Source organism: Bubalus kerabau, chromosome 1, assembly GCF_029407905.1.
Source record: "Bubalus kerabau isolate K-KA32 ecotype Philippines breed swamp buffalo chromosome 1, PCC_UOA_SB_1v2, whole genome shotgun sequence".
Lineage (NCBI taxonomy): Eukaryota > Metazoa > Chordata > Mammalia > Artiodactyla > Bovidae > Bubalus > Bubalus kerabau.
Window position 1 is genome coordinate 65,261,926 of NC_073624.1, and position 21,170 is coordinate 65,283,095.

Genomic DNA, 21,170 nt, shown 5'->3' on the forward strand with positions numbered 1-21,170 from the left:
TCCTTATTCCCTTAAGACGAGCATAGAGCACAGTCCTTTTCATTTTAGGGTTTTACTATGAAATCTCTATAGGGCAACCGACTGGGAATAACAAAACAAATAACGCGTTCGGGGCAGTTAGAAAAAGCCCTAAGAGGTAGAATACTGAAATTCATGTTTTAAAACTCATTCTCTTAAAAAAAAAAGTCTGTGAACACTTCCCCCAGATGGCCATCAAAACTTGTTGGAACAACAGTGCCATCTTCAGTGAGAGTCCGGTCTCTAGATCGGGATAATCCCTCAGAAATCTGGCTGCCCAAGCAGCCCCTGCTTCCCGGATTCCCGATCTCTTTCCACACCCGCTCTGCCCCTCCCGGTTCTCCCAGCACCTGAGGACTAGAGGACTGGCCCGGCAGGTCTCGCCGGTAGCTCCAGGGACTCAGGGAAGGGCGTAACCCACCTCCCCACCCTTATTACGATCCTCCCAACTCGCTACGGCTCCACCCCGCCCCTCAGCCTCCAAACCTATTTCCCTGCCGTAGCTCCGCCCCTCCTCCCTTACCCCGCCCCTCTCTATTAAGGGTTATCGCTCGGCGTTCCTGGTGGATATGGTTTTTCCGGGAGAAACCACGCTTCCCCTCGTGCTTTCCAACGGCTCCGCCTTCCCGCCGGAGCCTGACCCTTCCCAGCGTGCTCGGCGATTCCAGCGTGCGAGGCTCTCGGAGGGCAAGGCCCCAGGGCCTGGCTTAGGGGCGCGAAAAGCATGCTGGGGATTGTAGTTCGGCAGTCCGCGAGGACGGCTAGGGGCTGGCAGTAGGAGGGACTCGTTGTCCCAGCGTGCCCTGCGCCTCAGCCCGCGCGTTCGCAGTTTCTCGCTCTCGCCCGCCCTCCCGCTCCCTAGCTTGCTCGCGCTTTTGCTCGCGGTCTCCTCGCGGATCGAAGGGGTTCTGACCACAGCTTGTGGCTGAGAAGGGCGACAGAGGCGGCGACTCAAGAGAAACGAGGCTGCAGTGGTGGTGGGAAGATGTCGGGCGAGGACGAGCAACAGGAGCAAACTATCGCCGAGGACCTGGTCGTGACCAAGTATAAGATGGGGGGCGACATTGCTAACCGTGAGTGCGGCCTCAGGGGTCCGGATATCGAGGCTGGGAAGGGAGAGTCAAAGGAGACGGTGATGGGTTGGCTTCTGAGGGCTGGAGCGGTGGGGTCACGCAGTGTGGGTTACTGAGGGCCCAGTTCAGGTCTGCTGGAGGTGGCGTGGTGGGGAGGCTCCGTGTCGCGCCTGGGACCCGAGAGGCTGGGCCTGGGCTGGAGTCTCTGGAGATGCTGGCGGACGGTCGGCAGGGCGGCTGGGAGAAGATCAGAGCTGGGCCCCTGGCCAGCTCCGACCCTAGGCCGTTGGTAAGGAGGCGAGGTGTACCTCCTGCCCCTCACCTTTCAGTTCAGATTTCTGTCTCTGATATTGGTGGCAGCGAGACCACCTCGAAAAGGAAGTGCTTCTATTTTGTTGCGGCTCCCCGCCGTCAGGAGCCTGGCCGGCACGTGTTGCCAAGTCCCCTGCGGCTCGCCGGCTACCTTTCTCCGCTATGTCCCTGACACCAGCTTGCCTACCACGTGCTTTGTGTAGTCTTTCGTTCTTCAACTCCTTCCCTGGTGGGGGCCGCCTTCTACTCTAGGGCCAACTCAGGGACCTTTAGAGAGCACCCCGTAACTCTTGTTTGACTGTTCTTGAAGTTGTTCATTGTACCTCCAACCTGCGGAGTTGGCTTTAGTTAGTCGTCTAATTTGATCTTAGGTGTTTAACAACTTTAGGAGTGTTTTGAGGTCCTCCTCACCCCAGCCAGTCAAACCTCTGAAGAGTGCTGTTAAAGGGGGCCTGAAGTTAGAATCTCAGAAGTCATCCTTAATAAGATTGTGCTCTTGACTTTCTCAGCAGCTGCCTGGCACTCTCTGCAGATGTCTCGCTTTCTGTTTTCTCTCTTTCCAATTAAAAACCCAGTTAGGGGACACAAAATGCTTGTCTTTGGGCTTTTAAATGGTTCTGACAGTAAAGATAGGCATTTAGGATGCTTTTGATCCTGTGACTGAAAATCTGAGTTTTTCAAACTTTCAAAGAACCACCAAAACTTGGTTCACAAAAATAAAATCTGAATCCACGATGGACCATGGAGAGGGTATCGGTGAACAGAATAAATGCTTTGTAACACAATGGATATGTAGTGGTTTAAATCAGAAAAAACAATTTTTCCTCTTGCAGTTTATAACTTCTGAGGCACCTGTGAATCCCAGTACCAGTTTGAAACTCTTTTGGGTCACATACTTCTTTGAGCCCGGAGACCTAGGTTAAGTCTTCTTGACTTGTTATTTGATGAAATAAGTCTGCATAAATTGAGATTACTAACACCCCCTAATTGGGGTGTCTGGGAAAGGAAGAAGGTAGCATTTAACAACGCATCAGCTTAGAGTCAGCAATTGTATGTCTACCTTCGTGTTGTCCTTGATGCATATAAATTTCCTCCAGTCTGCTTTGCATGTGTTGGATATCTTGGTGAGAATGCCCTTGAAGTTCATAAATCTGTCCTACCATACCACAGGTATCATCTTTGGAAAGTCTCCCTTGCCTTAGGAGACAGGTGGTGCATACCTAGCTGTCACACTATATAAAGGAGGGGAGGGAGTGTTGGATTTTTTAAGTTAAGGAAAGGAAGGTAGAGATTTATAGAGATGACAGGTACATTCTAAGAGGCAAAACATATTCCTTTTTTTTATCCTTAGAGCAGTGGTACTAGGGAATATTTCTAAGTTGGACTCAGAAACTCTAAGTCCAACTTCTAGGTGTTTCTTGGACGTTAACTTAGACAACACATTCAGGACTGATACATGGGATTCTGTTCCCAGGGGTACTTCGGTCTTTGGTGGAAGCATCCTGTTCAGGTGTGTCGGTACTGAGCCTGTGTGAGAAAGGTGATGCCATGATAATGGAAGAAACGGGGAAGATTTTCAAAAAAGAAAAAGAAATGAAGAAAGGTAAAAAAAAAAAATCCCCTACTAATTAACTAAGTTTCACCCTTATTGAGTTCTGTTTTATTGTAATAATCCAACCTTTACCCCAGCACTGGTTGAGATATTTGGAATTGGAATGGCAAGGGGAATTCAGTTTCCCACTCAATCCAGACTGACCAAACTTAAACAAGACCCTGAAGAAAATCCATTCATTTTTCGGAGGGGCAGGAGGGTTCCGAGAGAGCAAGCAGGGCAGTAAGGCTGATTGTCTCTTTACAGGTATTGCCTTTCCCACCAGCATTTCAGTAAATAACTGTGTATGTCACTTCTCCCCTTTGAAGAGCGACCAGGACTATATTCTCAAGGAAGGTGACTTGGTAAAAATGTAAGCTTAAACCATTTTAGAGCACTTGTCTTTTTCCTCGGCATTCACAATAGTGCCAGTTGCTAATGCTGTACTCTGCTCTTGCCTTTCAGTGACCTTGGGGTCCATGTGGATGGCTTCATCGCTAATGTGGCTCACACTTTTGTGGTTGATGTAGCTCAGGTAGGTGGACTGCTTTGAACTCTATTCAGGCAGTGGGGAGCTGGGGAGGGCCCACTGCTGCTGGTTTGTTTTTTTTTTTTCCCCCCACTGCTGCCTCTTATCCTCACCTACTACCACCACATTAAGTTTTGAGAGTCTCTAGAGAAATAACAGGGGAAAGGGTGTTTTCTCTCCTGAGCACTGGATACATAATGGACACACAGATATTAACTGATCAGCTTTTCAGGAAGGCACTGACTGCGTTTCCTCCTCTACAGGGGACCCAAGTAACAGGGCGGAAAGCAGACGTCATTAAGGCAGCTCACCTTTGTGCTGAAGCTGCCCTCCGCCTGGTCAAACCTGGAAATCAGGTGAGCTATTTAGTCCAAGTCCAAAGTTTGATAGAGCCAAAGATGCATTCAGGATGTACTGCTATTCTGTACTGAAAGAGAAGGAACTAAAGAGTTTAAAGAGTTAAAACCGAAGAGCTGTTAAATCTTAGTGCCTACCTTTGGTGGTATGATGCTCTCTGTAAGGGGATGGGTGGTCCCTTTCTCATGGAGCCTATAGAGATCCTTCCTTTTTCATGTTTTGGATGTGTATTGTTCCTGGAAATAATTTGAGATAGATAGCTCAATAAAACAGATTAAAACTAAGTTTTAAGAGCTTATAACACAAAAATAATAATAGTACCAGTAAATTGGTGGCAAAGAAAGGCCAAAGACCCTTGCAAGACAATATTAGGAAGTTCAGGGATCATAAATTTCTCATGAATTCATACAATAACATGTTAGACTACTAGTGGAGACTTTGTCTAACACTTAGATTTCAGAACCTGTTCAATACGTAAAGCATCCTCTTTCTCTGTGCTCTTCACCCTTTTCATCCGTTTGTCCCCATTATCACTTAATTGCATCGTTTTTACTTCAGCCTCTGTTGTAGTTTTCTTGCGGTGGTATCTATCAAAGAGCTATTATAAAGCACTTTGAACAGTACCTGGCACATAGTTAACCCTTTTGTTAGCTATTATTATTTTACACATTGATTATTTTTATTATTTATATGCTTACTATTGTTGGAAGATACTATTAATGTAGTGGCTGTTGTCTAACTATGACATGAGACTTTCTGGATTCTCATGCCATTACCACCCACTACTGATTTAAAATGAAGTAACTTCAAAATTTCCTCATCTATAAAGTGGGGAATATTAAATTGTGCCTCATTCTCACAGGGTTGTGAAGATTGAGATGATCCATATAAAGTGATTATCACAGTACCTGACATGTAGTTTAATAATAACTATGATTGGAAATTCACTTTCCTTTTTTTCTTAACTATAATTTAGGTGAGGATCAGCTCATGATTGAAAGAGGTAGAGGGGAAAATAAAACTTTCTGTACCCTTTCAACAGGTTAGAATGCCAGGTATCATGGACTGAACAGTGTGATCTGAAAACCTGGGTTTATACCAGGTTCTTTTGGTTAACTGGTTTAACCTTGAGCAAATCATGTAACCCTTCTGAGCCTCAGTTTCCTCCTCCAGATTAGGATGTAGATTACCATACAGAATTGTTGGCACTAGTCACCTTGCAGAATTGTTGTCTAAGTAGACCATCTTTGTGATAGCGCTTTGTAAAATGGTATGCAAATTTGATTTCTAGGTTGTAGGATGCTAGGGCTATGAAATGAAAAATTACTGAGAATCATTGCATATGCTGGAGGATGTTAGAACTCAGTTCTTTTGTGCTGCTGCTTCTCATAGTAGACAACTTACTAGCTCCTGGTATTTTACGTTTTATTTGATCTTGTACTTCTAGAACACACAAGTGACAGAAGCCTGGAACAAAGTTGCCCACTCATTTAATTGCACACCAATAGAAGGTGAGACTTCAGATAGTGGGGTTGAGGGTCTCAGTATGAGTGGTTTAGCAGAATTAAGACTTTTGTTCCCTTGAGCATCCATCCTGGCTCTGGCATAATCCAAGCCCCAAACCTCAGTGCCCCGAGTTTCCATAGCTGGGCACTTTGCTCTCATTGCCTGCTCCGTGGTTCTACTTGGGTAGGTGGGTTGGAAACCTTTGGGGATTCTAGATGAGTGGTACCACAGGCTTTGTCCTCTCTACAGGTATGCTGTCACACCAGTTGAAGCAGCATGTCATTGATGGAGAGAAAACCATTATCCAGAATCCCACAGACCAGCAAAAGTAGGTGCCCTGTATCCCACCCTCCACCTTCTGTCGTATAAGACTAGTTATGAACTTCTTCCATACTCCAGGCTAATCTTATCCACCTTCTCTTCTAAGCTCCAGGAACCACTTATTGCTCCTTATTGTTCCCTTTCTGTTCCTTTTAGGAAGGACCATGAAAAAGCTGAATTTGAGGTACATGAAGTATATGCTGTGGATGTTCTCGTCAGCTCAGGAGAGGGCAAGGTGATGAACGTTTACCAGAGCCGGCAGAGAGGGGAGGCTGCGGGTGGGTTCCAAGAGCACTAGATCAGATGTGATCTTTTATAGGCCAAGGATGCAGGACAGAGAACCACCATTTACAAGAGAGACCCCTCTAAGCAGTATGGCCTGAAAATGAAAACTTCCCGTGCCTTCTTCAGTGAGGTCGAAAGGCGTTTTGATGCCATGCCCTTTACTTTAAGGTACTACTGCACTTAGCGAGGACAGGACTTGGAACAGTCTGACCCGTAGACCATACAACCAGATCTCTTTCCTTCCCCTACCCCGCTTGCCCTCCTTCCCTCTTCTACCTAGACTTGTAGCTCCAGCCTGCGTGCATGCCTTCTTTCTCCCTCTCATAGGAAGTAGTGTAAAAACAATCCTACACATGATTTCTGCCTGAGGGTAGGAGTAATTTAAAAACAGGAACAAAGTGGTAAGACATGACAGGGAGTTAAGGATACCTGAATTTGTCTTTCCCTCCCCAGAGCATTTGAAGATGAGAAGAAGGCCCGCATGGGTGTGGTGGAGTGCGCCAAACATGAACTGCTACAACCATTTAATGTTCTCTATGAGAAGGAGGGTGAGTTCTGAGAAGAGAGTTGTAGTTTGAAGCCCCCAATTATGGTCCCCTTCTCCTTGAAGGCAAGGGGACATTCTGTCAAAACACTTTGTTTCTCTCATAGGTGAATTTGTTGCCCAGTTTAAATTTACAGTTCTGCTTATGCCCAATGGCCCCATGCGGATAACCAGTGGTCCTTTTGAGCCTGACCTTTACAAGTCTGAGATGGAGGTCCAGGATGCAGAGCTCAAGGTTAGTATGTGATGGAAAGGAGCAGGGACGTGGCACTTTGTTGGGGAGTGAGGACTGAGGGACGGGAAGTCCCGAGAAGAGCTACAGTGCCAAGAGTAGCACTTGGCATTTGCTCCATGTTCCTCAAAATTTGTTTTCCTTCTTCTGTTTTGCAGGCACTCCTCCAGAGTTCTGCAAGTCGGAAAACCCAGAAAAAGAAAAAAAAGAAGGTTTGTTACGATCATCCCTTCCTGGTGGGGTGAACCTGATCATCTTTATTCACCTTCCTGGGTCATGGTGGGGATATAGGTGTCGATATGTCCTTATTTCTCCCCATCTCAGCCCTGACCTAGAGAATTAGGAATATTCTTGTCCTTGGTCCCCCAGACAGTACCCTAAGTTATTGAAAACTGACACATCTTCTCTCCTTTCCATGAATGTAGGCCTCTAAGACTGCAGAGAATGCTACCAGTGGGGAAACTTTAGAAGAGAATGAAGCTGGGGACTGAGGTGGGTCCCATCCCCCCAGCTTGTCACTCCTGCCTCATCCCCTTCCCACCACACCCCAGGCTCTGTGAAGTGCAGTTCGACTTCTCCACCCAGGACCGCGAGCAGAGCGGGGTCTCCCTGTCCTCCTCCCAGTCCCCTATCCCAGTCCCCTTCCAACAACAACCAGCTCCAACTGACTCTGGTCTTGGGAGGCCAGGCTTCCCAGCCACCGAAGACTACTTTAAATAGAAAAGAGAAATTGAATAATAAAATCAGGAGTCAAAATCCATTGTTTTCAAGCCCCTCTTTCTAGCCTTTTTCTACTATTCTCTGCTTGGTCAAGGTTTATGGCCCTACAACAGAACGGGAGGAGGCTAACAGCCACCACCACTATAAAAACTCAGATGAAATTTTTTTATACCACTCCAGTGTCAGCATTTTCCCATCTGTTGGGGCTTGTTCCTTTCTCTGTTCCCACTTTCCCCAAGTCTTTTATCAGGCCTCAAAATAGAGAGGAGCTATTCTTCAGACTATTTTTCTTCACATGTGGCCGATTCCTTTTATGATCCAGGCTGTCGAGCCAGGCCCCTCCCATTTTTAGGAGCTGGAGCCTGCATTTACCAATGGATTCTCATCTGTCAATTGGATCCTCATTTGTAAATCTTTGTAGTCAGTTTTGTTCTACAGGACAGTGTTTCCTCCCTCCACAAGGCTGTAAAGAAGTAACCCATCTCAACCTTGTCCATTTCTTTGAAGTCAGTGGGGTTCTTACCTTGCTCCATCTTAGAAACCTGAGCTGGAAGCTCCACTGTGGTTTTGTCCCTGTTTGAAATATTTTGACCTCCCTTCCTTGAAAGAAAGATGCGTAACCAGAGGAGCAGACTGAAGAGACAAAACTCCTGGCTTTCTGAAGCTGTGGACTTGGATTAATGGCTAGGGGTTTGGAGAGAAAGGTGACCTTTCAGTACCTCTGGCATGCTGTCCCAGGGAACTAGGGCTCCCACTAACTTATGAGGTTTTTAAACACATTGAAAATGACATGGCATTAAAATAAATTTGGATTTGCTCATAATCATGTGTCTGTATGCTGCTCTTATTTGATGGTGGTGGGAGAGTGAGCTGAAATCATGTGGAACCAGTTTTTGGGGGTTTTTTGGCCTTGCCTCATGTCATGCAGGATCTTGGTTTTCCAACCAAGGATCAAACCTGTACCCCCTGCAGTGGAAGCATGGAATCGAAACCACTGGACTGCCAGGGAAATCCCTGGAACCAGTTTTCTAAAATACTGAATACCTTGGGTTGGGGGAAGACATAAAAATCCTGGATTTTGTGATTTAACAGTACATTTTCTATGGGAGTTTGGTCTAGTTTTCTGAAGTAAAAACAGCCCTTAGTGCTGACACTATTTAGAACACTTAATGTATGGATGTGAGAGTTGGACTGTGAAGAAAGCTGAGCGCCAAAGAATTGATGCTTTTGAACTGTGGTGTTGAAGACGTTTGAGAGTCCCTTGGACTGCAAGGAGATCCAACCAGTCCATTCTAAAGATCAGTCCTGGGTGTTTTTTGGAAGGAATGATGCTAAAGCTGAAACTCCAGTACTTTTGCCACCTCATGTGAAGAGCTGACTCATTGGAAAAGACTCTGATGCTGGGAGAGATTGGGGGCAGGAGGAAAAGGCGACGACAGAGGATGAGATGGCTGGATGGCATCACCGACTTGATGGATGTGAGTTTGAGTGAACTCTGGGAGTTGATGGTCAGGGAGGCCTGGCCTGCTGCGATTCATGGGTTTGCAAAGAGTCGGACACGACTGAGTGAACTGAACTGAACTGAACTGAACTGAATGTTTATTGCAAAAAAAAAAAAAAAGCAAAGTGATTATCTTGGTTTAGGAAGCCAGGAAGAATGCCTTTAGCGTTAACGCATTTTTTCAAGCCACCCTGAGGTTTGATGGGTAATGCATGCATTAGAGCATTTTTTATGTTACTGCTGACGTGAAGATACATAATTATGAATTAAACTGAACACAGATCTCTTCATAAGCGTTTATAGCAATCAACAGGTGAAATCCCAGTGGGTTTGATATCTTGGCGTGGGTGGGGGTCGCAGTATTTTTGTTTTCAAACACATTACAGTCCATTGGTGACAATACTAGAACCACTTAAGCACTTGAAACAAGGGTCGGAAATTTAGAAACCTAATTTTCCAGAACTAAAAAGGTTAAATGTTCTAAAGAAAACACTAAAAAAAGGAATCATAACAAGCCTCAATCCATCTTACAGTGAATAAGGTGAACATCCTTCATAATACACGTTTTCTGTAGCCAAATCTTACGGTGTCTTTTTTGGGTGCTTCTGACCTAACCATATCTTGATACTGGGAAGCTGTCATATCACCAAATACAATTCGTGCCTAAAGATACATGTAGCTGATCGGGCTTTCCTTCTGTCCATTAATTAGATCTGTCTAATTTGTTAATTTGACACGACTGAAGCGATTTACACACACACACTATGCAGAGGGAGAATCACTGAAGTATTTTCTAACAAGATGCATTGTGGCCAGGAATGTTATGATATTCTGCCTCAGGCATTATAGGGAAAGACCACAGTTGACTAGGAAAAAAAGTTTATTTTCCACAGTAACAAAGGTCTCTTTTTGTAGTAAAACAGCTTTCTCAATTCCCCGCTGAGTTGCAATCTTAGGACCTTTGAAAGTTCCAAAATCGAACCTGCAGATATTTAGTTTAATAAATAAGGTAAACCAGTAAAACAAATCAGGACTTTTTGTACAGTCCGCCTGGATCCACAGTAAAATGGAGGATGTCTCCAGAAAACTGCAACTCCCATGAAGCAACGAGAGGGAAGGCGGAAGTAGCTACCCTTTGCTCGTTTGCACCTCTAGGTCTCTTCTTGGAAATATGTGCTCATATCTACATAATACGGTATCCTCATAATAAAACAGGTGAGAGGAATCTTGTACATCAAAATACTAATTTCCAACAGAATTTTCCTAGCTCAATCACTTTTCACACACCAGCGAACTGCCAAAAGCTATCGTTACGCCCCTTGGGCAACCCCGCCCCCGGCGGAGGGGGTGGGGCCAGGGCGAGAAAGCGGAAGTGACGACACTGAGTATTCCATTAAATATCCGTAGGCGGGCCCCTGCCGATCTCTCGGCCTTAGCGCCATCTTTTGAGGTGAGTGTTAGTGATGGCTGTGTTCGTGTTCCGACTACAATCCATAAACATCTGATCTCTGCACTCACCATCATTACAGCAAACTAACCGCAGACTTTTTTTCTTTACCCGTAGAAACCTCTGCGCCATGAGAGCGAAGGTAAGCAGTCCCTGCCAGTGAGCTAAAGCTGTAAGAATTGGCTGTTGGTAGGGGAGACCTTGGCAAGGGAAATCGGCCATCGTTCCGGTGTCGCCGGGTTCTCAGATTGTGCTCACGAGCTAGTGGGAGAGGAAGGATAGTTTGAGGAGAAGCAGAATAAGTGGTGGGTAAGTTCTGTGGGGAGAAGCAGAATAGGTGGTAGGTAAGTTCTGTGGCGAGAGATGCTGAAAGTGGGAGAGAGCGCATGCAGGCAGGATTCAGGGTTTTACGTCTGGGATCCAGGTGGCAGTCCAGATTGCTGATGGCTTCGGGGTTTTGCGTCTGGGATCCAGGTGGCAGTCCAGATTGTTGATGTGGTTTACTGCGACTAAGCCCTCCTACTTGATCAAGAATCCACCCGGTTCTAAATAGTGCTTTTCATGAAAGTTGTGAAAGTGTTAGTCGCTCAGTCGTGTCCGACTTTTGCGATCCCGTGGACTGTAGCCCGCCAGACTCCTCTGCCCATGGAATTTTCCAGGCAAGAATACTGGAGTGGGTTGCCATTCCCTTTTCCAGGTAATCTCCCTTACGCAGGGATTGAACCTGAGTCTCCTGCATTGCAGGCAGATTCTTTACCGTCTAAACCACCGAGGAAGCCTCCCCTAGTGTTCTTCATATCCCTATCTAAACTTGTTACTGAAACTAATGATATCTTGTTTTATTCTCTGTCTTTGGTTGCCAGTGGAGGAAGAAGCGAATGCGCAGGTATGCTGGGACGTAGTTAGTACTGGCGGGGGGCGCGGGGGGAGTGGAGCAAAGTGGACAAAACTTGGGACGAACATTTGGTTTAGAAATCCAAAACAACTTATGAGCACTGACTGGCCAAAGCCATGAATTGGGCAGAAGACGACAGAATCGTAGTGTTGATTGATTTTACCTGTCCCTTGTATTGGGTGCACATTTAAGATTGGAGGGAAAGACTGAACTCGGGTTTGTGGGCCCGAGGTGTATTCTTATGTCTGGTTTTCAGGCTGAAGCGCAAAAGAAGAAAGATGAGGCAGAGGTCCAAGTAAACTTGTACACCCATGGAAGCCACAGAAGCAGAAACAAGGGAAGCCAGAGGCCAGGGACGCTGGTACAAAGTGTGGACTGCATGCCTACTATCTAGAACTTATCAATGGATCTGGAACATCTGTGGCCATTCTGATCGCCTTGACCACCTTTTCGAGACCTACCTTGCTCATATCAAAGCCGTCCCTTTTGGTCCATTGCCCTGGACCTGTGATAACTATGGACTAGTTCTCTTCTCAGTTGTGGCTGAATGTAACGTGTACAATAAATCATCTCTTTTGCTGTCTTAGCTGAAGAAAAATTTTGTGTGTTATGTGGTTTTTTATGGTTACACTAGCTGGGGATTCTCTATCAGTACAGTCTGTCTCTACTCCCTGCTGTAGAAAAAGTCAAGCTTTATATCTACAAGTCGTGGGGCGGGGAGGTGTGGGTTCCGGTCTTATGAGCTGCTAAAGTATTGGGTGGCCTTTACTTCCTGGAAAGGGCGTAAACGCCAGGGACGGTTTTCAAGTTGATTTCGCGGGCATAGGAGTAACCAGGTCCGCTCTTACCTAGGTCCACGTTACAGAATTCCGCTTTGAGGCGTTTTGCCATTGGGTCGGGTTGCCATGGTGACACGCAAAGCTTGCTGGGAACTTCCTGCTGCTAGTCGCGCAAGTACTTCGCTCACCACAGAGTGTGGTTCCGGGTCTGGTAGCTAGAGCGTCATTTCTTCCGCAGGAAGCGGAAGGGCGGTAGGGTAGGCGGCTCTTTGTCGAAGCTAGAGGACCGGCAGGCGGCAGCAGCAACTACGGCGGCGGCGGCAGGTGAGGGAGGCGGGAGACTTAGGTGGAGGCCGCGCCCGGAGGGGAGGAGTCGGGGCCGGCCCAGCGGCTGGGCTCGGCCGGGCTACACAAGGCCCCCCAGGACCGAGTTGGCTGTTCCTCACGTCGTAGGGCCGAACCCCTTTTCTGACTGACCCCGCTTCGCGAGCAAACGCCAGCTCCATGACGTCACACCCTTGCCCATCCCCTCTGCTTGATGTCACCTGGAGTTCCCTTCCCCGCTTCACTTCGTGCTCCCTTAGTGTCCTATTCATGTGGTCCCCGGCAGAGCTTCGGCGGCACTGCACAGAACCTGCCAGGCCAAAGACTTGCTCCGGGAAACTCCTAGGACTTCCCCCCCCCCCAAACTCTGGGGTGTTGAGAAGCGTCATAATCACCACCCCCAAGTCTAACCCGCTATCCCATTGCACTGTCAGTCGCAGCCCTTGCACGGCCCCCTATTCGGAGTTCCTAACCCCAACCCGACTCCGGGCTTTGATCCCTACATTCTCCATCTCCAGAAGCGTCCCTTACCCTTTGTTCACTCAGAGCTGGTTTTCCAACTCTTTCTCCTAGGCTCTCCAAATTAGTTCTGTCCCATACTACTACTCTTACTGGCAGCTTCTCCCCTTGACAGGGGAAGTTCAGTTTGAATCCGAAGGAAATCTTGGAGTGCCTAGAGCTCTTTCCATTTTGTCAGACTTCATTCTTGCAGCAGCAACCACCCTGTAGTTCTCCATTCTTACCCCTTCTCACACCCAAGTCTCTGTTTTTCTCCTGCTCAGAACCCAGCAGTGATGTGGAGGTGGAGACCCACAGGAGCCCCGGACTTCACCTGAGCTACCTCAGGTATCACGCAATCCTGGGAAAGTTGGGTGGGGAAGAGATCTGCTTCTGGTGGGACTTGTAACATGGGTCAGGCTTGGATAGATGCCATTTATTATTCAGCAGGTCAGTTCCCTTTTAGTAAAAGTTTGTATCTTTTCTTTCCCCACTCTTTTCCTTGATTGCTTTTACTATTCTGGGACTACCTCCCTTTGGAGGAAGAGGACCTCTTTTTTACAGATTCTCTTGCAACTCTGGCCTGTGATCCAGTCGGTATATTTTCGGGATCATTTTGCCTTGAAAGCAAAGTCAAGGTAACAGACTGGGTGGTTGGGGGCCATCAAGGCCAAAGAAGTTGTAAAGATTCCTTATACTCAAGGGGAAACAATATGAAGTTTTCCTATTTGAACAGCAGGGGGAGCCTGAACACTGCTTAGGAAAGGCTTAGGAGGTCAAACACGTGGTAGCAGGGACTCCTAGTCTTGTTGGGGGTGGGGAAAGGAGAGGGCTAGAACCAGGGCAGTAGACTGACATTCCTGAGATCTCTTGGGAAAGAGGAGACTTAAAAAGCTTTTATAGAGTCTATAAATAAAGAGGATCTACTTGGAGTGAGGAATGGTGTGGTTTGATGTCAGATCTTTCCATGGAGGGTAGGAGGGGTATAGAGTAAAGAAAGACAGGTTACTTGTTCCTGTGAAATTAACACCTTTCTATTGCCTTGATCTTTCCACGAATGGTTTTGTCCTTTGGGGTTCTATAAGTGGAGATTCTAGCTGTCAAACTCTTCCTCTGAAATGGAGGGGAGGGGGCTGACTATCCTAGAGTTGAGAATAGTGGTAATCTGGGAGAGAACTCCAAAAAAGGACAAATTTAGATATTGCCCTCAAGGTGGTGATACCAGTCTCTTTACTCAGGACTTCCTGGGGTCTGGAGATCTATTTCTTCACCTAGTCCTCGCCTCACATCCCATGGAAGAGGGGAACAGGGAAGCAATGTCACCAGTATCCCATTATCCATTGCCATTAGTAGCTCACCAGCTTATCTTAGCCAGAGTTCCTGGTCTCCTCTTAGCCTGATCAGACAGCGACAGCAGTTTTAATTTTGCTTCCACAAATTTAATAAGGTCAGTTCAGGAGGGGAAATAAAATCCAACGCTAATCTCTCCCTCTGCCTCTTTGGCATGTCATGGTTATATGAGGTGGCTTCACCCCAACTCTTCCTGCTCCATCAGCCAGGCAAGTGTGAATCATTCTGACACAGACCAGGAGCACAGGGCCTGGGCAGGACTTCTGATAAGCCAGCCAGTCCAGGCAGAGTGCTCATCCGTTAGCTTCTCCATCTCCAATACCATTGTCCCTCTGGCCTGCCTGTTGCTGGACTACCTGCCTGATCGTCAGGAAGAGTTTGGCCTTTCTGGAGGACTCCAGTTTGACACAGTTCTTCTCTTTCCTAGTGGTCACCAAGAGTGGCAAGAAAAGGAAGAAAGCCCTGAGTTGGGAGGGACCAGGATGCCTGACCGGGACAGCTATGCCAACGGCACTGGGAGCAGCAGTGGAGGCCCTGGAGGCGGTGGCAGCGAGGAGGCCAGTGGGACAGGGGCAGGCAGTGGCGGGGCCAGCTCAGATGCCATCTGTAGAGACTTCCTGAGGAATGTGTGCAAGCGAGGGAAGCGTTGCCGCTATCGCCATCCAGACATGAGTGAGGTGTCCAACTTGGGGGTAAGCAAAAACGAGTTCATCTTCTGCCATGACTTCCAGAACAAGGAGTGTAGCCGCCCTAACTGCCGATTCATCCATGGCTCCAAGGAGGATGAGGATGGCTATAAAAAGACAGGAGAGCTGCCCCCTCGGCTGAGGCAGAAAGTGGCAGCCGGCCTAGGCCTGTCACCAGCTGATCTACCAAATGGGAAGGAGGAGGTCCCAATCTGCCGTGACTTTCTCAAGGGTGACTGCCAGAGAGGAGCCAAGTGCAAGTTCCGTCACCTGCAACGGGATTTTGAGTTTGATGCTCGGGGTGGAGGCGGCACTGGTGGTGGGGGTTCAACAGGCCCCATTCCCCCAGGACGACGTCATGATCTCTATGATATTTATGACCTCCCTGACAGGGGCTTTGAGGACCATGAACCAGGCCCCAAGCGCCGGCGAGGTGGATGCTGCCCCCAAGATGGTCCCCATTTTGAATCCTATGACTACAGCCTGGCTCCACCCCGAGGGGTGGAGTGCAGACTGCTAGAGGAGGAGAATGCCATGCTCAGGAAGCGGGTAGAGGAGCTCAAGAAGCAGGTCAGCAACCTGCTGGCTACCAATGAAGTACTGCTGGAACAAAATGCGCAGTTCCGCAATCAGGCCAAGGTCATGACCCTGAGCTCCACTGCACCAGCAACTGAACAGACTCTGGCCCCCACCGTGGGTACTGTTGCCACTTTTAACCATGGCATTGCCCAGACTCACACTACTCTCAGCAGCCAGGCTCTGCAGCCTCGCCCTGTGTCCCAGCAAGAACTGGTGGCCCCTGCTGGAGCTCCGGCTGCTCCCCCAACTAATGCTGCACCTCCTGCTGCCCCACCACCCCCACCCCCACACTTGAACCCAGAGATCGCACCACTGTCAGCTGCTCTGGCTCAAACAATTGCCCAGGGAATGGCACCCCCACCTGTATCCATGGCTCCTGTGGCTGTATCAGTGGCTCCTGTGGCCCCCGTGGCTGTATCGATGGCCCAACCCTTGGCAGGAATCACAATGAGCCACACCACCACCCCCATGGTGACTTACCCCATTGCTTCCCAGAGCATGCGAATCACAGCTATGCCACACTGATGGGGCTAATGGACACTCCCCTGGTGTAGTCTCCCAGGGCTGGAGTTGAGGGGCCTTCACCCACTCGCCTAGTCCTCCAGAGCCCTGTCCAAAGGGCTCACTCATGAACTAGGATGAGAGACTGCGAGGAGTTTGCTTCTGAGAAGGGATTGGGTTGGTGTGTTTCCTCCCACCTGCCTTTTATGAGGCTCCTCTTGTCCATCTTCCTTCAAGCCTCACGGGCTTGCGTAGGAGTGCAGACTGAAGGCCACAGACGAAGGACTGACTGAGGGGCGTGTGTCCTCTGATGGGAATTTGGGGGACATCCTTGGTCTTGTCCTCTTTTCTGCACAGCACAGGTTCCAGCACTGGCTTTGGAAGAAAAAAATACCCTGCCCAGAGGGGAAGCCAGAAAAGAATAGGAAGTGGGTGGCCAGGAGAGAAGGCCTGTTAGGAGCCTTCATACAGTTTGGGGCCTAGTTGAGTTGGACAATACAGGAACTGCTCCTGGGCCCGTGGGAAGATGGGGACCATAGTACTCCAGCCCAAAGACTAGGGGAGGCATTCATTACCTTGGCTTGACCTGGACATCCAGAGGGCAGGGCCAACCACGTTCCAAAGAAATAAAAAAAAGTTATTTTTGACAAAGGAGGCAGTGAAAACTTGCTTAGATATTCTGTGTGGAAGATGGGAGCAGTAAATAGATGTCATGCCAAAATGGAATAAAGACCCCACTCTCACATAGCTTGGGTGAGGATGGATGAAGGCCAGTGAAGAAGGGTAAGGGCCCAGAGAAAGATCAGATGGGGCTTCAGGGAAGGTACTTTGTGGGGTAAAACCATTGGAGCCACCTTGTCTAGTTTAAAAATAGTCCCATCCATTCTGGTTTCTATCTGCATGTACTATTCCCAGGTTGCCTTAGTAACCAGGGTTCCCAGGGTCATTTGGAGGGGCAGGTACTAAGGAGGGTGGATGTGCTGGGAAATGGGAATGGGATATGTGTCGACAGATCCTTCCCTTATTCAAACACAGCAGGGCAGGTGGCAGTTCCTCTCTCAGTTGTTGACAGCAACATCCCTCCTACCGCATCCTTTTCTCAGTTCCCAGTGCCTTAAGCCTTTAAGGCTTAAGAGGTGCTGGGGAAAGGAGAGTTCTTCTGGGGACACAAACCTCGGGGTTCATCCCTTACTTTCCTCTGCTTCCACATAGGACCACAGAGGTTTTACATCCAGTTAAGAGTCAGTAAAGCCAAGGGTCCCAGTAGCCAAACCTCAGTTCCTCCTCAGCTCGTGGCTGATGTAGGGGAAACAACTCAGGGGAACAGTCTAATGGGACAGTGGATTTGGGGGTGGAGAAAGTGATCCTGGTTTATTCTTCCCCCATCATATCTCGTGCTACCTCTTGCTCTTGTTTGGTTGATCATTCAGTATACACCTGGGATTGGAGATGGTGGGCTAAGTCAAGGCCAGTCATTTTAAAAAAGGGGAGGGGGTGCAAAAGACTGAAGATGGGCAAATACTGAAATATTGTTTGTGGATTCTAGAAGCCACACATTGATAAGCTTAATGTTGATTTTCTGATATAATTCTGGATTATTAAAGAGATGGTTTATGAGCATTTAGACAAATGTGATCATAGATACCAACATTAATTCGTCCTAGCCAAACTCTGACGAGCTAACTTTTATTTTTTTTGCCAAGTATCTCTAAAGAGGTAGATTTGGGAAACTGTAGATGTTGTATGTATTTTTTAATGTGTTCCAGCTAAAGACCACCAAGAATATACCTACAGTTGAGTGAGTTGGATGGATTTTACACCGTTTGTGATGATGGAGAGAGGACACTATGTGCAACTATTGTGTGTCTTGCAAGAGAATGTTAGAAAGGACCTATAGGACTTGGACTTTCATTGAATTTGGAGAAGGTTCAAGGAAATAGAGCTTCACTCTAAACTGGGTGCTATTAGGGAAGCAGGGAAAATTCAATGATTGGGTATCTTATCTAGAAAAAGGACAGACTAAAGTGAAGCTGAAACTGCAATAAGTAATGAAGCAGTAGTCACTCATTAGCTGGGAGAGGGGGATGTTTGCAGTTTAAGGTTTGCACACTGACCTTGTTTAGCCCTTAAACAAAATTGTGATCTTGGTTTTTGTTTTGTTTTTTTGACTCCCTTCATCACAATCACTGAGTGCCCTTGTCTCATGTTGGTGTTTCGTGAGATTGTGTCCAACAGTACCTGTGAACTAGGGTCAGCCCCCTAATAATTCGAAAGGCCAGCTGTGTCAGGCCATTTCCCAGATGTCAGAAACTGCTTTCCTCTTTCTCACCTAAGTCATTGCAGATAGAATAATTATGGGTCAGTTAATAGTTTGATGAAATCAAAACTGAAAGTTTGTGCCTAGTAAATGTTGATGAGCACATTCATGTTAGAGATATACCCAAGGGCTATATTTTTTTCATTGTATAAAAATATGAAAAGCCTACTCACCAATATAACACAAAAAAATACTAAGTAATACTGGAAATGTCGGTAACTTGGATTGACTAATGTGAAGGGTCGATTTCAATCGACTCTGCCCCTAAAAATTACTTGAACCTGCCTGAGAAACAAATGTAGCGACTTGCCTGGTGGCTCAGACAGTAAAGCATCTGTCTACAATGCGGGAGACCTGGGTTGGATCCCTGGGTTGGGAAGTTTCCTGGAGAAGGAAAAGGCAACCCACTCCAGTACTCTTGCTTAGAAAATCCCATGGATGGAGGAGCCTGGTGTCCATGGGGTCGCAAAGAGTTGGACACGACTGAGCGACTTCACTTTCACTTTCATATTAGCAATAATTCACATGAGAACAACATGGGACTTCCAACTGGCTGCAAAAAAATTAAAATATTATTCTTCATAATTTGGCAGTTAATATTACTAGCCTGTTGTGTTCTAGCACCTTCCTAGAAGCTCCATAGGATAAAAGAATCATAGTTGCGCATTGTAAACGTAGTAGTTGTACCATGTCTGTCTGATAGGAGTCAGTTCTAAAGTATTTTGTGTTCTTCTGAATAGTTTTTACAGAAGACCATTGGCAAACCAGTGGGGTATCTGGGAAAAAAAATGATAAGACTGTGGGTAGACCCCATAGATGTCTTCAGATATTTGAAGGGCTACCTAATAAAGTTCCTGTCTTGCTGCACAAGCAGAGAGTTCTAGAAAATAGCTAACATGTGAGTACTTAATATAAACCAAGGCACTGTGCTTGTCACTTTACATGCAGTATTTCATTGACACAATGGGCATTATTATTGTACTTGTTTCCCAGAGGAGAAAGATTTAAAGAAGGTAATCAACCCAAGGTTCCACAACTAGTAAAGAATGGATCGACGAATCTCTTCAGGCAGTCTGACTCCAGCTTGGCATAAGATAAGTGCTAATAATAGAGCCATCCAACAATGGAACCACTACCTTCCAGTAACTTGTAAGGAATAACACAGAGGAAGTTTCCTCAAATTTTGTTGCCACTGCCATCTTGAAGAGTAGTCAGGGACCAGATTACCATTTCCAACCCTGGGAGGCAATTGTAATTTCATATAAAGGCAGAATGCAAAACCAGGAAGTCTCAATGCTCCCCTCCCTTAGATACTTCCTCTAACAAATGGCCATCCTTTTTCCTGTTACCCACTTACTGCTTATCACCACCAGGTGGCACCTGGGCAGCAGAATTGTCAATGGGTGGGGATCCACCCTGTTTACTTGTTCTGGTGCCTGCATTGCAGCTGCTGATTCTGTGGTTGCTGGGTGCCAGTTGCGAAGAGACCTTCCTGAGGATGAGCTTTTGTTCTCCACACACCATCTTCAGTAGGAGGATCTGATCTGGATAGGATGAGAAAGGGGAAAAGTTTGGAAAGAAACTTCCATAAGTCATCCTCTTCATCCCCCAGCCTAAGGGACTCCCCTCTACTCCAGTATTTGGCAAATTTTAGTTTTATTAGAAAGGTTTTCCTCTAAGGATGTTCATCCATTTTCCTGCTCTGGTTCTGTTTCATCAGCTGGTGGGCAGATAAATCATTCTTACTTCCTCCAAGGAATCAGAAATAACCCCTTGAACTCCTTTTATACCTGCTCATCTCAGGATATGGAGAACATAGACAGAAAATTGTTCTTTATACAGTTCTGCAAACTGAAGGAAGCAGTTTAGTTACTGTTTCAGAGAAGTACAGAAAGGGAAGTGAGAAAATTTAAGGGAGGAAGGCTGGGCAGGGATGTTTTAAACAGCTTTGATGAAACATAGCCTGATAAAATCTATGCCCTGCAGAGCTAAATAAAAATTTTAACAGCTGCAAATCAAACAGTAACACAAGCCCCACATATATTGCATTAAAAAGTAATCATGGCCAATCTGCCCCTTCTGGGCTTCCAATCGCCCAGTTTCTAAGTCCCTAGACAACACTTTCAGTCCAGTTAACTGGTAACAAGAGTCCTCATTCAGTGTACCCTGAGTTTTTTCATTCCTAAACCTACACAGTGTAATGTAGCACTGAGTTCCACATCTGACTATATTCTAAACCTTCCTTGTAACACAGGCAAATGAGAAACAATTGTCTCATTACTCTTGATTATCCATTTTAGTGTCCTAGCTGTTCCTCAAAGTCAGGAATTCTTGGAAAATATAATCACTTCTGCTACAGCTGAGCCCCCATCTCCCTTTGGATCCAGTTTAGTTTTAATCTTTTTAAAATAGAGATGACTAATTCTTGGAGGCAGAATGGACATACTTGGAGATTTCTAAAGATAAAAAAACCTCACTTCCTATTCACCCTGCTTTCCCCCTCCCCAACTCCTTTCCTTAAGTGAATTATCTAAACTCTGTAATTTTCATACTTTCCAAGTTTTTGTTTTTTTGTTTTCCAGAGGCTGTCATTACATAGACGAGGCAGAAGACTGGGAACAAGATAGACAGGGTAGGTCACTGAACACTTTCATTCCATATAGGGTAATTTCCTTTCCTTTTGTAAGGACAGCCAGAAAAAAAGTGGAAGGATAAGGAATATGCTTAAAGAATGAAAACAAGGGAAAGGAGACAAATTAACACGTAGGAATCCCAGACCAAGTTCTGCCAAATCGTCTGAACAGA

General features: G+C 46.7%; 2 protein-coding genes across 8 annotated transcripts; both read left to right on the forward strand.

Annotated features, from left to right (window-relative positions):
- Window positions 1–729: 729 nt before the first annotated feature.
- Window positions 730–8,311, forward strand: PA2G4 (proliferation-associated 2G4). Of its 2 annotated transcripts, none has more exons than XM_055577513.1 (13): window positions 730–1,091; window positions 2,878–3,006; window positions 3,262–3,367; window positions 3,460–3,529; window positions 3,787–3,879; window positions 5,328–5,391; window positions 5,618–5,714; window positions 5,864–5,942; window positions 6,027–6,160; window positions 6,446–6,540; window positions 6,644–6,771; window positions 6,927–6,980; window positions 7,194–8,311. In XM_055577513.1, the coding sequence occupies exons 1-13, from the start codon at window positions 1,004–1,006 to the stop codon at window positions 7,257–7,259; spliced, it is 1,203 nt and encodes a 400-aa protein (XP_055433488.1). In that variant the 5' UTR covers window positions 730–1,003; the 3' UTR covers window positions 7,260–8,311. The 2 variants fall into 2 exon arrangements, with proteins under 2 accessions (XP_055433488.1, XP_055433494.1); XM_055577519.1 differs by having other exon boundaries at window positions 731–1,091; window positions 5,636–5,714.
- A 2,082-nt stretch (window positions 8,312–10,393) lies between these two features.
- Window positions 10,394–17,668, forward strand: ZC3H10 (zinc finger CCCH-type containing 10). 6 transcript variants are annotated; one of them, XM_055577555.1, is made up of 6 exons: window positions 10,394–10,578; window positions 10,911–11,133; window positions 11,300–11,322; window positions 11,588–12,434; window positions 13,217–13,280; window positions 14,710–17,668. In XM_055577555.1, the coding sequence occupies exon 6, from the start codon at window positions 14,765–14,767 to the stop codon at window positions 16,070–16,072; it is 1,308 nt and encodes a 435-aa protein (XP_055433530.1). In that variant the 5' UTR covers window positions 10,394–10,578; window positions 10,911–11,133; window positions 11,300–11,322; window positions 11,588–12,434; window positions 13,217–13,280; window positions 14,710–14,764; the 3' UTR covers window positions 16,073–17,668. The 6 variants fall into 6 exon arrangements, with proteins under 6 accessions (XP_055433530.1, XP_055433544.1, XP_055433522.1 ...); XM_055577569.1 differs by lacking the exon at window positions 10,911–11,133 and having other exon boundaries at window positions 11,563–12,434; XM_055577547.1 differs by lacking the exon at window positions 10,911–11,133.
- The last annotated feature ends 3,502 nt before the right edge of the window (window positions 17,669–21,170 follow it).